The sequence below is a fragment of the Dicentrarchus labrax genome, unplaced genomic scaffold (genome assembly GCF_905237075.1).
Source record: "Dicentrarchus labrax unplaced genomic scaffold, dlabrax2021, whole genome shotgun sequence".
NCBI lineage: Eukaryota > Metazoa > Chordata > Actinopteri > Moronidae > Dicentrarchus > Dicentrarchus labrax.
The window spans coordinates 15,348,427-15,362,081 of record NW_026136706.1 but is presented as its reverse complement, the minus strand read 5'-3'; the positions used below and the strand labels follow the sequence as shown (position 1 = coordinate 15,362,081).

At 40.8% G+C, this 13,655-nt stretch overlaps 1 protein-coding gene across 1 annotated transcript in view; it reads right to left on the bottom strand.

Moving 5' to 3' along the window:
- myo3b (myosin IIIB) overlaps positions 1-13,655 on the bottom strand; it is a 65,965-nt gene that overhangs the window by 20,178 nt on the left and 32,132 nt on the right. The window contains 7 exon segments of the mRNA XM_051404595.1: positions 754-834; positions 1,287-1,449; positions 1,606-1,717; positions 4,107-4,312; positions 6,907-6,984; positions 8,104-8,124; positions 8,870-8,949. Of these exon segments, the coding sequence (XP_051260555.1) occupies positions 754-834; positions 1,287-1,449; positions 1,606-1,717; positions 4,107-4,312; positions 6,907-6,984; positions 8,104-8,124; positions 8,870-8,949 (741 nt within the window).

The following is a 13,655-nucleotide window of genomic DNA, read 5'->3' as shown; positions in this document are numbered from 1 at the left end:
AAACCATGTTTACCCATTCGGCAGCGTTATTTACAAGGGTTTTAATGGAGGACATTTACACAAGGTGTGCAGGCGACTGAGATGCTCCATGTGCCAGATGAGGGCAGCCCTTAGGAGAGCTAGGGGAAACAATGCCAAATCTCCTCCCCCTGCCCTCCTCTCTCCTGCCCCTTTTGGCACCCTCCCTTGTCCTCTAGTGAGAGGCTCCAAGGAGGAGGAGGGGGATGGGGGGGGGACCCGGGAAGGTTAATGTGCCCACTTTGATCTTCGTCAAGGCACACTGAGTAAGAATTAATTTACATTTCAGATGAAAAGGTTGACAGTATAAAAAGGCATCTTGTTTCTGGTATGTGAGAGCTGTGTAATAGGCCAGGAATTTGAGAGAGGAAGTCGTGAGGAAACAGAAGGGATAAGCCCCTCTCTTGCCTTTACTGGGAAAGAGATGAAAGGAAAAAAGGATCTCAGTATGCACTGTTCTTCTGAAACATGGGGACCAAATGCTGCCCAAACTTTCAAAAGCTTTTCTTTATGCATTATTAATTAATTATTACTGTTTCGTGGGCCACTCATTGAGATCAAAAAGGTGTTCCACAAAGATGTAAGGTTTTTCAGGCCCTTTATTCCTTTTCCTTTTGAAAATGTACAAATAAGTGGCGCGTCTTTCCACCGGACACGGGACTACATGTGAAATTCCAGAGGTCCACACTTGAATATATGAAGAACTTGAGAAGAAAAATGTAAACATTTCTTTACCTGACTGAATGCGGACAGCGGCCTCTTCCCGCTCCTTTTTTATCTGCTTGAGGTTCTGCCGAGCAACGTAGCCCCTCCAGGCTAGAGAAAGAGAGAGAGAGAGACAGTGTGTGTGTATGTGTATTTGTGTGTGTGTGTGCGCGCAAGAGATTGCTGACCTGCCTCTGTGAAACAAAATAGACTGCACATACTACACAAGATCCCACTTCAAAACACTGCTAAACCAGGTGGCAGAGGGATGGATCCCTTTGAACTCTCTGAGGTCTTATTGTCTGCTCTGAAGCATTGCTCTTAACCCTCGTAGGTCAAGCTGTGGTTATCAAACTCATCTCTTTTATGAGGACTTGCCGGCTACATAATACGCCAGAGGTCATTAAGAAACCAACGGTTAGTTTCACATCAAATTTGCACCTGTTTCATCATTTTGTGATAAAAGAATAAATCAGAATTTTCCTTGTTCATTTGCATTTTTTTTAAACTTAAGTCTAAATAATTCCTTTCATCTGTTTACTGTTTAATTGATACCAGCGTACCTGACTGGATGATGATTGCCCCGCGGTTTCTCTTCTCCTTCACTTTCCGGTAACGTCGGGCGCCCAGCCATCCTTTGGTGTAAGCTTGGATCACCACCACTCGAGCTATCACCTCCCTCAGCAGCAGGTTCAGCTGCTCCACATGGTAGTACCTCAGAAAAACCTGACAGGATGTTCAGCCCCCAGGTTAGAACATGCCAGTCTAGATCTCTGTTTTCTATACTTGGTTTTTGGTACATGTTAAATTTACTATAGATAAAATGTATACTAAACACAGATTTATTTATTATTTCATTTCTGGGTGTAATAATCAAGTTACCTTTGTTGTTCCCAGCACCCAGTCCTTCAGTTTGGCCCGCTCCAGTATGGCAACAGCGTTCTCTTTGCTGGTCTCGGGCATCTGGTGAGCCCGAAATGCAAGGTAGTAATATCTATGAGAGGGGACAAATGGGGAAACAATGTAATCTAATGTGTTTATGCGTAGCACTAAAAGAGCAGTAGAGTTGGAGCTGATGGTGTAATAAAAAAAAACTGTAATCATCGAAGATTATAGTTGAAAAGAAAAGTTATCTGATCTCTGTTTGAGGATTGGGAATTTTTTTTTGTCATTTTAAATTTTTCTGAAACCTGAAACAGGAAGTTGACCAGTGAAATAGACACAGTGTCGAGGAAAATGCACCACATTGTGGAAAAGAAAAGAGCAAGACATCAGTAATGATAATGGTTTACTGTTTGTCTCCTGCCTGGAGTTAGATGTGAAGATTCAAACCACTCTCATGTCCGTATGGTACGCTACAGCTTAGCTTAGCCTAGCATAAAGACTGGAAACAGGGGGAAACAGCTAGCCTGGCTCTGTGACCATGCAACTCTACAGCTCACTAATTAGGTAGATTATATCTTGTTAGTTTAAAATGTATAAAAACCAAAGTGTGACTGTTGTTTCATATTTACTGTACACTATGAGAATGGTATAAAGCTTCTTGTTTAACGCTCATCAACGGGTATTTCCCAAAATATCAAATTATTCCTACTCATTTTACAACTGCTAATACTTTTGTGACAATTGACTGTAAAACTTAGGATTACATGTGAGATTGGTAGTCGATTACATACACGGAGCTCCTCTTCAGTGACCCAACACTGGTCAAGAGGAGAGACTAGAAATCTTAACACCTTTTTCCACAAAACTACTGGGAGCATCACCACAGCTGGAAAATGGTCTGCTCAGTCAGAGCAAAAAAAAAAAAAAAAGAGCCTGACTGAGCAGACATGAGTCTTCAACAGAGGCCCTTTGTTGGAGCTCTTTTGAATGGATCATCGTCTCTTATTTCAGCAGCCACAGAAAATGCCCATCAGCCCGGGCCTATCGGTGTTCATCAGCTCCACTGCATGTTTATCGCTCACGCTGTCTGGATCCGTCCACTGATCCTCTTGTTGTAGTTTACAAAATACCAGCATAGGACAAAGTGGCTCTAACTGTTTGCTCAGGGACATCAAGGCTCCAAAACGACTGGTTCATCTCTTGTGTTCTGGCGTTGGTCAAAATGAAGAACAACAACAAGAAGAAAAACTTCTTTGAACTCCCCTCCCCGCCTCAGTCTACAGCCTTTCATTCTAATTCCTGTTGATACCTGTTATTTCTTTGATGGTAAATACAAAGCACTGCTTGGCAACATCAGACGAGCCTTTGATATGAGAGCACAAATTTAAATCAGTTTTCACTAAAGGTGCAGTTTAGCCATTCGGGTCTGTCTGTACGACTTCTGCCTGGCTCAGGTAGGATGATATGGATTCAGCAGTGAGGTTAAAATGTAGTCTGAAGTGGTAATACACCCTCTCATTCACACACACACACACACACACACACACACACACACAGACACACAGGTGGTGTAGAGAAAACACTAAAACCATCGGCCAGGTTTCTAACAGTCCTCCAATAATCAAACATTCTTGAGTTTCGGATCAAAACTAGGACATGCATTAAAAAAAAAAAAAAAACACGTGGTCATTCAAAGTTTTAGATCACCAACATAAAGCACAATTTTTAAAAGTTTCCCCAAAGCAGTGAGACTAACCAGCCATCTCAAAGCTTTTTTATCCTACAGGCCAAAAGCCTGAGTTAATTAAATTTTATATCATCTTAAAGTCTCCACATTAGAGGTGGCTGGAATATTTTTCAAAGGAAAGTTGATCAAACATAAGTTTCCCTGCATTTTCCCACACTCGTCTAAGTGTGTGTATTTTTTCCCCGAGCAGGGCGGATGTGTGGGTATATGCTCTTCAAATCTGGGGATGGACATTTGAAGAGGGGTACGTAACACTTATTAACAGTTATCATACCCTGTCCCACATTTTTAAAAACAAAAACAACACGCTTACGTAAAAGCTCCCCCTTAATGATGAAGTCTTGTTTTAATTGTGTTCTAACCTAACACCAATGGGACTAGAACGACTACATTTGAGCCTTTCCAGGTCAGCGAGTTTAAGAACAAACTCTTTATGAACAGTAAAAGGAAATCCATTAAAATGAATCACCCCTTATAATCACAGTTCCTCCCTGTTTGAATTGTATCCATATTTTCCACACTGAAGTATCCACCCAGTTAAAAGAGCTGTAGGATTTAGTCTTGCACTATCACTAATGACTGCCAATTAGTCAGCCTCTCGCTCTGCTCGTACTTGTACCCCTATCTAATTAAAGAACCTGTGTTTTTGTGTGATGCAGAGCACGGCTCACTTGTTCTGCACCATCTCTGGGGCCGTGTCAACGCTCAGCACGTGTGCGCAATGCAGAGTCTAGCTTGACACCACTCTTACCTGTTGACAAACTCTTCAAACAGGATGCGGTGGGAGTAGCCTTGCCGGCGGATGTTCACGGTCTCCAGGATTCCTGTGTAGCGCAGCTGCAACATCACCCTCTCCTTGCAGAAGCGCAGTGCCTGCCTATCATCGTTGGGTTTGATGCAGCGCACAAAGTGTGGCTGACCCACCACCATCTTAGACAGCAAGTCCATCAGGGAATACTATGCAGAAACACAACACAAGAAAGACAACAATAAACAGTGGGCAGAGGCAAGGGCGAGAAAACCAGAGAGCAGTTATTATGAATTCACATTATCAAAGTTTGGCGGTGTAAGTTCAGTTGAAATGATTTGCACGTCAACTTCAAACATCCAACTTTTTCCAGTTATAGATGTTTTTGATAACAGAGTACAAGCTGAATAATAATTGACAGTGTTAATCAGTCCCAACAGGATCTGGCAAACTTTTTATTCTCATATAACAGACATAAAGAACTGAATTAGCAGAGGATTAAAACAAATGCACCAGAAATATGCAAGAAAAAAACATTGATTGTTTAAAGATGCCTAAACTATGTTTTTTTTTGTCTTGTGGACAGCAGAACACATATACCAGTCAAAAGTTTGGACATACCTTCTATTAAATGGTTTTTCTTTAATTTCGTGACTATTTACATTGCAGATTCTCACTGAAGGCATCAAAACTATGAATGAACACATATGGGATTATGTAGTTAACAAAAAAGTGTGAAATAACTCTAAATATGTTTCATATTTTAGATTCCTCAAAGTAGCCACTCTTTGCTTTGTTGACAGCGCTGCAAACCCTTGGCCTTCTCTCAATGAGCTTCATGATGTAGTCACCTGAAATGGTTTTCCCTTCACAGGTGTGCCTTGTCAGGGTTGATTTGTGGAATTTCTTGCCTTCTTAATGGGGTTGGGACCATCAGTTGTGTTGTGCAGAAGTCAGGTTGGTACACAGCTAACAGCCCTATTTGACAACTGTTAGAATTCATATTATGGCAAGAACCAATCAGCGAAGTAAAGAGAAACGACAGTCCATCATTACTTTAAGAACTGAAGGTCAGTCAGTCTGGAAAATTGCAAAAACTTTGAATGTGTCCCCAAGTGCAGTCGCAAAAACTATCAAGCCAATCAGGGCCAAGAAACACAAGGAATGGACATTAGACCAGTGGAAATCTGTGCTTAGGTCTGATGAGTCCAAATTTGAGATCTTTGGTTCCACCCGCCGTGTCTTTGTGCGATGCAGAAAAGGTGAACGGATGGTCTCTACATGCATCGTTCCCACTGTGAAGCATGGAGGAGGAGGTGTGATGGTGTGGGGGTACTTTGCTGGTGACACTGTTGGGGATTTATTCAAAATTGAAGGCACACTGAACCAGCATGGCTACCACAGCATCATCATCATGCCATCCCATCCGGTTTGCATTTAGTTGGACCATAATTTATTTTTCAACAGGACAATGACCCCAAACACACCTCCAGGCTGTGTAAGGGCTATTTGACCAAGAAGGAGAGTGATGGAGTGCTGCGCCTGATGATCTGGCCTCCACAGTCACCTGACCTAAACCCAGTCGAGATGGTTTGGGATGAGATTGAACGCAGAGTGAAGGCAAAAGGGCCAACAAGTGCTAAGCATCTCTGGGAACTCCTTCAAGACTGTTGGAAAACCATTTCAGGTGACTACCTCATGAAGCTCATCGAGAGAATGCCAAGAGTGTGCAAAGCAGTAATCAAAGCAAAGGGTTGCTATTTTGAAGAATCTAAAATATAAAACATGTTTTGAGTTATTTCACACTTTTTTGTTTACTACATAATTCCATATGTGTACATTCATAGTTTTGATGCCTTCAGTGAGAATCTACAATGTAAATAGTCATGAAAATAAAGAAAAACCATTAAATGAGAAGGTGTGTCCAAACTTTTGACTGGTAGTGTATATATTATCATATGAACATATTATCACTATTTAAAACAGCCACAGATCAACAGTATTATTCATTTAGAGAAGAGTTTCTGGAGTAAAGTAAAACCAACATTCAGTCTCTTTTTTGCTCTGTTGTGGTCTCAACCAATCCTGAAGGGAATATCTGGCTCTTTATCTGCAGAAACTGTTGTGTTTTATTAAAACAATTTGGATTACACTGAATTTGGTGTGAGTTATTATAGTAAAACCTTTTAATCAGGATATCTTAAACCTTTGGAGGGAATGATTAATGTGGCAACAAATATTGTTTTCATTGTTCTGTTTTACTGTGGGTTTTAGCTGCTTTTTAACTGTCTTTTATGTGCATTTTTGTTATCAGGTGATACTGTTACTTAAGTTACAGTGAGTTATCAGATTTATATGAACTACTAACAAGATAGTTTACAACTTGGAAATATCTTATGAAGATTATTACACACTCTCTAAAACGTTAAAAGTTGCTGTCAGAAGTCACAACCTGATTCAGGCTGGGTTTGAGGAATTTGTCATTCTTAGAGGCAGGCAAGAAGAGTTCATACATCTCCCAGAGTGGTACATGCATTAAAACATATTAGCAGATTTCAAAATTTCAAAATTAGCAAATAGAGATAATTCAACCAATGCCATCAATATATTCAGGCTGCTGTGGTCTAATGGTGTTATTTTCCAAAAACTAGACATTTTATTAACATTACCAGAGTTCTGTGATCTTTTCTGCTTTATTTCAGGGGTTCAATAGTTTTTTCAGTAGTTATTTAAAACTGAACCTAAGAGAAGAGACAGTTGGTTGTTGTCTGACAATTAAGCAGCATAAAGAGAAAACACCTACACGGAAATAGGAGGCTACAGTCTGTCTCCTCATGTTGGTGGTCTCCTCAGGGTGACGCATCATCTCCATGGTGTCCACCTGAACACAGACATTCACAATGAACACGCTGCATGGATAAACAGGCCAGACTGAGGCCAGGAGCATTACTGCAAATGCATAAGATTCAAATGAAATGCAGTTTATTTGCAACCTGACGTCCTCTGTGGGCTCTGTAGAGATAAAGGTATTATTACAGCAGGTCTCCTTCTTCTAAATGGGCCAGTTGGGAATACACAGCTGTACTAACTATGCTGTCTGTATAACATAGCCCCATAAACACTTAAAGCTAACAATCTAGAGAATAATTCTGCACTGCTGTGGGGCATGGGAAAATTGCACGGCATTCTGAGTAATGAGACTAGCCGTCACCAAGCAGACAGTCATCCCGACGACGACGGATTAACGAGGACACAATATAAGCTTTCTAATGGCCTTCGCAGTTCATGGCTTCATCAAAATTAATGATGCAATAGATATTTTATGGTAAGTCTATGTAGCAAAGTGCATATCTTAACACTTTATTTCATCCTAGTACAGAGACAAAAAGGTGCGTCAAACTTCCTCTGAGTCACATGAAGGGAGGAAACCGGACGCTTCGCTATTTTGAAAGCAGATCACACAGAACAGACGGTTTTACTGGGACTCACTTTCAGTATTCTAACAACCGTCACTTTAATCTGGTCGCACTGCTAACTTTGTCAGTGTTTCTGTCAACTTTTCCCCAACTCTGATTGAGAACATGGTGGCATACATATTACATCAATCACACTGAGTTGTTATTAAGAAGCCCTTTCTTGTTCAAGAATAACTGAACAAGATAGAAGTTCAACAAAGTAGAACAGCGTTTCCACATATTCTGGCCTGTGTTTGTGTCCCACATTAAGTATTTCTATAATCTAAAAAGATGCATCACAGAGCATTTGTTTACATTAATAACACAGAATTGTGGCTGCATGGAAAAACAGTTCAAATCAAAAGAATTTACATTTTCCAAACCCATAGTGAGATTGATGTCAAGTGAAGCTGCACACAAAACAAAGTAAAAGTTTACAGTGATGATCAGCTGATTTCAGTGAATTATGTATTTTACTCACTGGACTGTGATTTAGAAATATATATAGATTTATTAACTTGTATTATTTTCAACAAAGTTCTTACCTTCAATAGGTATTTGGGAGACTGTGAGTATGGCACATGTCGGCCAGTGACATGGAAATAAAGGAAGAGAGAATTGGATAGACAAGAAGAAGCTGAAATTCACCTTTAAGGGGTTTTCATTGTAAATCATAATGTGAAAAATAAATCCACAAAGATATTTTCAGTTTCATATCTTACAGACATTATGATTTGACTAAATGTTTCCCCTTAAATGAAGTAAAATAGACAGTGAAATGAAAATGCTTGAGTCAAGGGGTGAGAAAGTTAGAAACCCTGCTATTAAGAAACTTTCTGGCTAAATGTTTTGTGTTAAAACACAGTGTAGACTGTGAGACACCATAAAAAGACACTCTGCATGATGAACCTCAGTATGAACATGATTCACTGACAATACGTCAATAATGTGGAATATTACACTCATCAAACTATCCTGGCCTCCCATTGAAGTACGTTGATGCGGCTATTTGAGCTGATTTTGTGAGGACTTTCAAACATTTTTACAATAGTTAAGTGCCCATTAACAACAAAACAACAATAGTTAGTAAGTCTGAAAAACGACTTTTATGCCGAAGACACTGAATGCCAGATGGCGATGCTGCATCACCACAAGCAAGACAGCACACATAACAGGGTAGTCAATTATGTGGCTATGCTTCAGAGCACAAGTTTTTACTGGCTTTCTTATGGTGCAATGCCTGTGAGCAACAAATAAAAAACATTATGTTCTCAGATGTGATGATTTGTGCTACAGGAGCACAAGCCTCACCTTGGCGCGTCCTGAACTGAGCTGCGGTGGCAGAGATCTGGAGGCAGCAGTGACCCGGGCTCTGGACGTCGCCAGATTTCCTGTTCAAAACCGAAGCAGAAAAAACGTCATAAGTTGCCATGTCACGGGTTATTTATAGAAATAGTTTGAACAGCTGTGTGAAATAAAGGGAAGAAATGATTACTAAGAGTAAACTATTAAATATGGGCACACAGAAAACACTTTATTCTTGTTAAACGTGCGAGATACAAGGGGAAAAAAGTGAACAGCTACACTGCTCAGTTAACAGGAGTGTTCATACTGCAGCACAGCATTAAAGACAGTTGAGAAAGAGCCTAAATCTGAGCTGAATCCCATGGACTCAGGAGTGCAGCTGCGTGCACAGCAGTCCAACAGCCCCACACACAGCGGAAAGGATATGAACATAGCATATGCAAGACAGTCTGAACATTTCAAAGTTTCTGCACAAGATGTCCAAATGTTTTCTCTGGCTATATCTTCAGAGGCTAAACTGTGATTAATAGCAGTGAAAGAAGCCTTTGAAGCAGGATTGGTGACATCAAAGTCCTAATCCATGGGTGGCAGGATTTTTATAATGAGTGGGAAGTATCTTAACACATTTCAAAGGGTTTACTCCATGAATAAACAATAGCTGCACAGATGTGCCACACACACCTTTAGAAAAATACGTCTGCAGACACAGGAGGCAGCATTACCCAAGCAGCCGTGTATGGCAAGGAGGAAAACCTTTGTAAGTTTTTTAAGATAAAGCTGAAGTGACAGGCCAACAATTGTTCTAGATTTTCTACCGCGCACAGACGAACTTCTAAAATGCAAATATGTAGTCGGCTTCTGCTATGTAATTTCAAGACTCACGTCAGTTGTTGAGGACATGACAACGAGCCAAAAACTTAAAGACTGGATCAGCGCTCGCCTTCCTTAGAGGACTCTGCACTACCGAGTGTGTATTAGAGGCATCAATCAAACCCTGAAGAGATCAAGATCAATTTATGATGGATTAATTAACAGCCAGACCACTTCTAACTTTAGACAAAGAACGTCCTACTTGTGCCAAAGGTTTTAAAGTGAGCCAGAGCAATGTGGTGTCTCATGGGACACACACACACGCATGGGCACACGCACACACACACACACACACACACACACACCGACACACACACACACACACACACACACACACACTTACACACTTCTCTGCTGTAGTCAAAACAAGCCAAAACATATGATGTGAGAGGACTTCAAAAGGGCTCAACCAGTCTTTTAAGATAGTGATGGTACTGCTTTTAGCATTTGATAGTTATCTGCTAATTTTTATTTATTTATCTATTAATACATTTTGCATTTGGTAAATAAACTAAATTCAAAATATTCTCTCACGTTCAAACATGCACTTTTATATTTGCTAATAATGTGCTTGGAAAAATATCCACAGGATCTGAATCTGAAACCAAAAATAGAAGAAAGGAAAGTGTAAAATATGATAACATGGAACTATGAGCAGTTAATTGCTCATTATGAACACATGTTTGTGAGAGGGCCTTGTGTTTAGAATCACGGGGACAGATTTTACAACCTCAAACGCCCCTCCGGCACAAATACACACACACACACAAAAAAAAAATCCACAAAAAAGTATGATCTTTGAGAACAGGAGCCGTTAAACTGTGTCGGGTATATTACCAGCACACAGGCATGGAGGGCCCCGCTCCAATTAGCCCAGAGTAAAGCTGGATGGATTAATTGGAGTGGGTCTTGTGCAAATGAAGTGCGCTCTCTCCTCTCCCCATTAGTGCTGCTGGGCCAGATCATCTGAGCACATTTGTCATGATGAATTAGCGGCTGCGAGTGGAACGGGCTCGTGGAGTGTCACTGTGCTTTCACGCCTCTCACTTCCATGACACCATCAAGGGGAGATGAAGGGGCTGCGCCGCGATGAGAGAAACTATGACAGTTGTACCTAAGCCTTGCAAATGGACACTCGCTGCTTTCTTCGTGTATTCCTTGGCGGGTCGTATTAATTCATTCTTCTGGCGGGTTTCATATCCCCTCCTGACTAGATGATTAGAGCACGGGTTAATAGTCAGTATCCTCAAAGATTTCTGCCTCCTGAGACATAAAACCAAGGGAACACCTGTGATGTCCGGCCTGAAAGAAGACCTTCTAATTTAGATACAGTGGGGAACTTGTCTAATGATGTGGATTATAATTATTCAAACCACAGAGACGAGCAAGAAAAGGGGATGGTTTGTTCTTTGACAGTGGATTGAGTTGAAGAAAAAGGCCACATATGTTTTTAGTTATAGCTTGAAGCACTTCTTACTTTTGTCAGTGCTCTCAAATAGAGGGAACTAAAATAAGAGAGAAGTGGAGTTTTAATATAAAAGCTTCATAATTAAAAGAGGAGAGCAGGTGAGGGGAACATTTCTCATCAGGTCATTCAGACTTGGGAAACAGGCGGCGGAGGAGCGTCCCACTGATCGTTTCTGCTTCACGCATGTTGCTCTTGGCATGGACTTCCAGGACAAACACAGAGAGAGGCAGTGCAGTGGGAGAGGAGGGGAAAGGGGGGAAGGGGGGGAGGGCAGAAAGAGAAAAAGCCTTCCTTGGCATCTGTGCATTCACTTTGAAAATTAAGCCCAGCAAGAATCCTGTAGGAAAAAAAAAAAGCTCAAGCTGGCAGTTGTATTGGGGTTCTATTGACAAGAATAGTCAATGTGCTTGGGATTAAAAAGCAATCCTGCGTTCAATATGACACCTCCCTACATGCTTTTATGAGTGCCAGTGTGCGCCTTGTACTTCAGAAGCTGTGGATCGAGCTGTCGACACGGGGGACAATCAAAGTTGTAAGAGAGAGCAGCCTTCCCGAGCTGAGTGAGCAGAGGCTTGCTGGATATCTCCGTCGCTCTCCCGCTCTCTTTTTGAAAACATGTGATCTAGAAACTCAACTCAGCAACCAAGCAAATGAGATTAAAGCACCCATAACCCCCTGCCACCCTCCCCACCCTCCATAACCACCACCGTTTATGCCTAGAGATGGCTCCGGGGGCTGTTGATTTAAATGCCATCCACTACTGTCAGAGCAGATCAATCATAAAAAGCATGGTGTAATTGGCTTTTAGTGACACAACACAGTGTTGCATTTATCAAAGGATGTTGTACCATGTGACTTAGGAGAGCTGGATCCTCGCTATTGATGTGCGGGGCAGTCAAAAATCCCACTGCTGACTCAAAACATTCTCCAATACCACGATTAGGGGAGAAACTGAACAAAAGTATTACTTGGTGAGTGTCTCTTTTGGTAGCGAGAGTGTGTGAAAGTCTGGGGAGAGACTGTGGCGTCTGCCCACTGGGATGAAAAAGGCTTCCACTGGGAGAGAACAAAGAGCCAAATGTGTCATATCGCTGGGAAAAGCCTGTCATTTCTACACAGGAGGATCTCCTAACATGAAGGGAGACGGAGGGAGATGCAGAGGACGGGAGAACTGCAACTGTGGCTTCATGTGAAGATGTAAAAAAACCAATATAAATTGTTTGACATACACGATAGATTTGAACTTATAACCCTTGATATCTCACAGGAGAATACCGTGGTGTGAGTTTGTTTTAGTTTGACTATTGTAAAAATATGAACGAGACCTCCTGAAGATAGAAATTCATGCCAGAAATCTTGTCGCTCACAAGAAATGTGAGGCTGGAGATTGTGGACACACATTATGGGCTTATTTTATGGGTCAGTACTAGAAGCATTACAGTAAAATTTCTATCCGGCTTTGGATGAAAAAAGTAAATAAAAACAGTTGTTGAAGAAGAGCTGTTCTAAAATCTTACAGAAAAGCACCAAAGTATTAGCAGCAAAATGTCAGTGCTATATTATTATATATCATGTTATAATTATAGCTGATACTTTACTGTGCAAATTAAGGGTGTTTCATAACATTTGGAAGTTGCTTTGACTACTTAAAAGCTAAATACATGTTTTTTATGTAAAATAAATGTAGAAAAAGTAAAATATTTACCTCTGAAATGTAGTGAAGTAGAAGTATAAAGTAGCATAAAATGTGAATGTTCAAATAAAGTATCTAAAAAAGTACAATGCTTGAGTAAATACTGTACTTAGTAAATTTTCACTCCATGTCCATTCACAACATTTAGTTTTCCTATTTAATGAGACCAAAATAATGGTCGTATCCTTCTTACTAACATTAGAAGAAATACTATGTTCCAGGTGTAAACAGACAAAAATGCAGCAGTAAGTCTGGCTGCAGCTCTACATACATGCCACTTAAGTTTAATCACATGAATATTTTAAATGCTCAGTTCGTGTGAATACTAATTATTCAAAAGGACAACAAATTGCACCAGTGTAGGGCCGATATTGCTCATACCACTGATTTTTTTCCCACATACATTTTAAGTGTTAAAGCCCAGGAAAAGATAAATAGTGCATATGAATGAGAAGAGAAACATCTAGAAAATATTTGTCTTTATCCCCACACTGTCTGTGAACTTTTCATACGGCACACATCACTCTGCACATCCTCCATTTTCATTGTGCTCTGACAAAGGCCTGGAAGTCCCGAGGAGCTGTGTGTGCAGATGTGGTGTGCTACAAGCAGTAAGGCCAGGCAGCCTTGTGGCTACACACACACACACACACACACACACACACACACACACACACACACACACACACAGACACAGACACAGACACAGACACACACACAGACACAGACACACACACAGACACACACACACACACAGACAC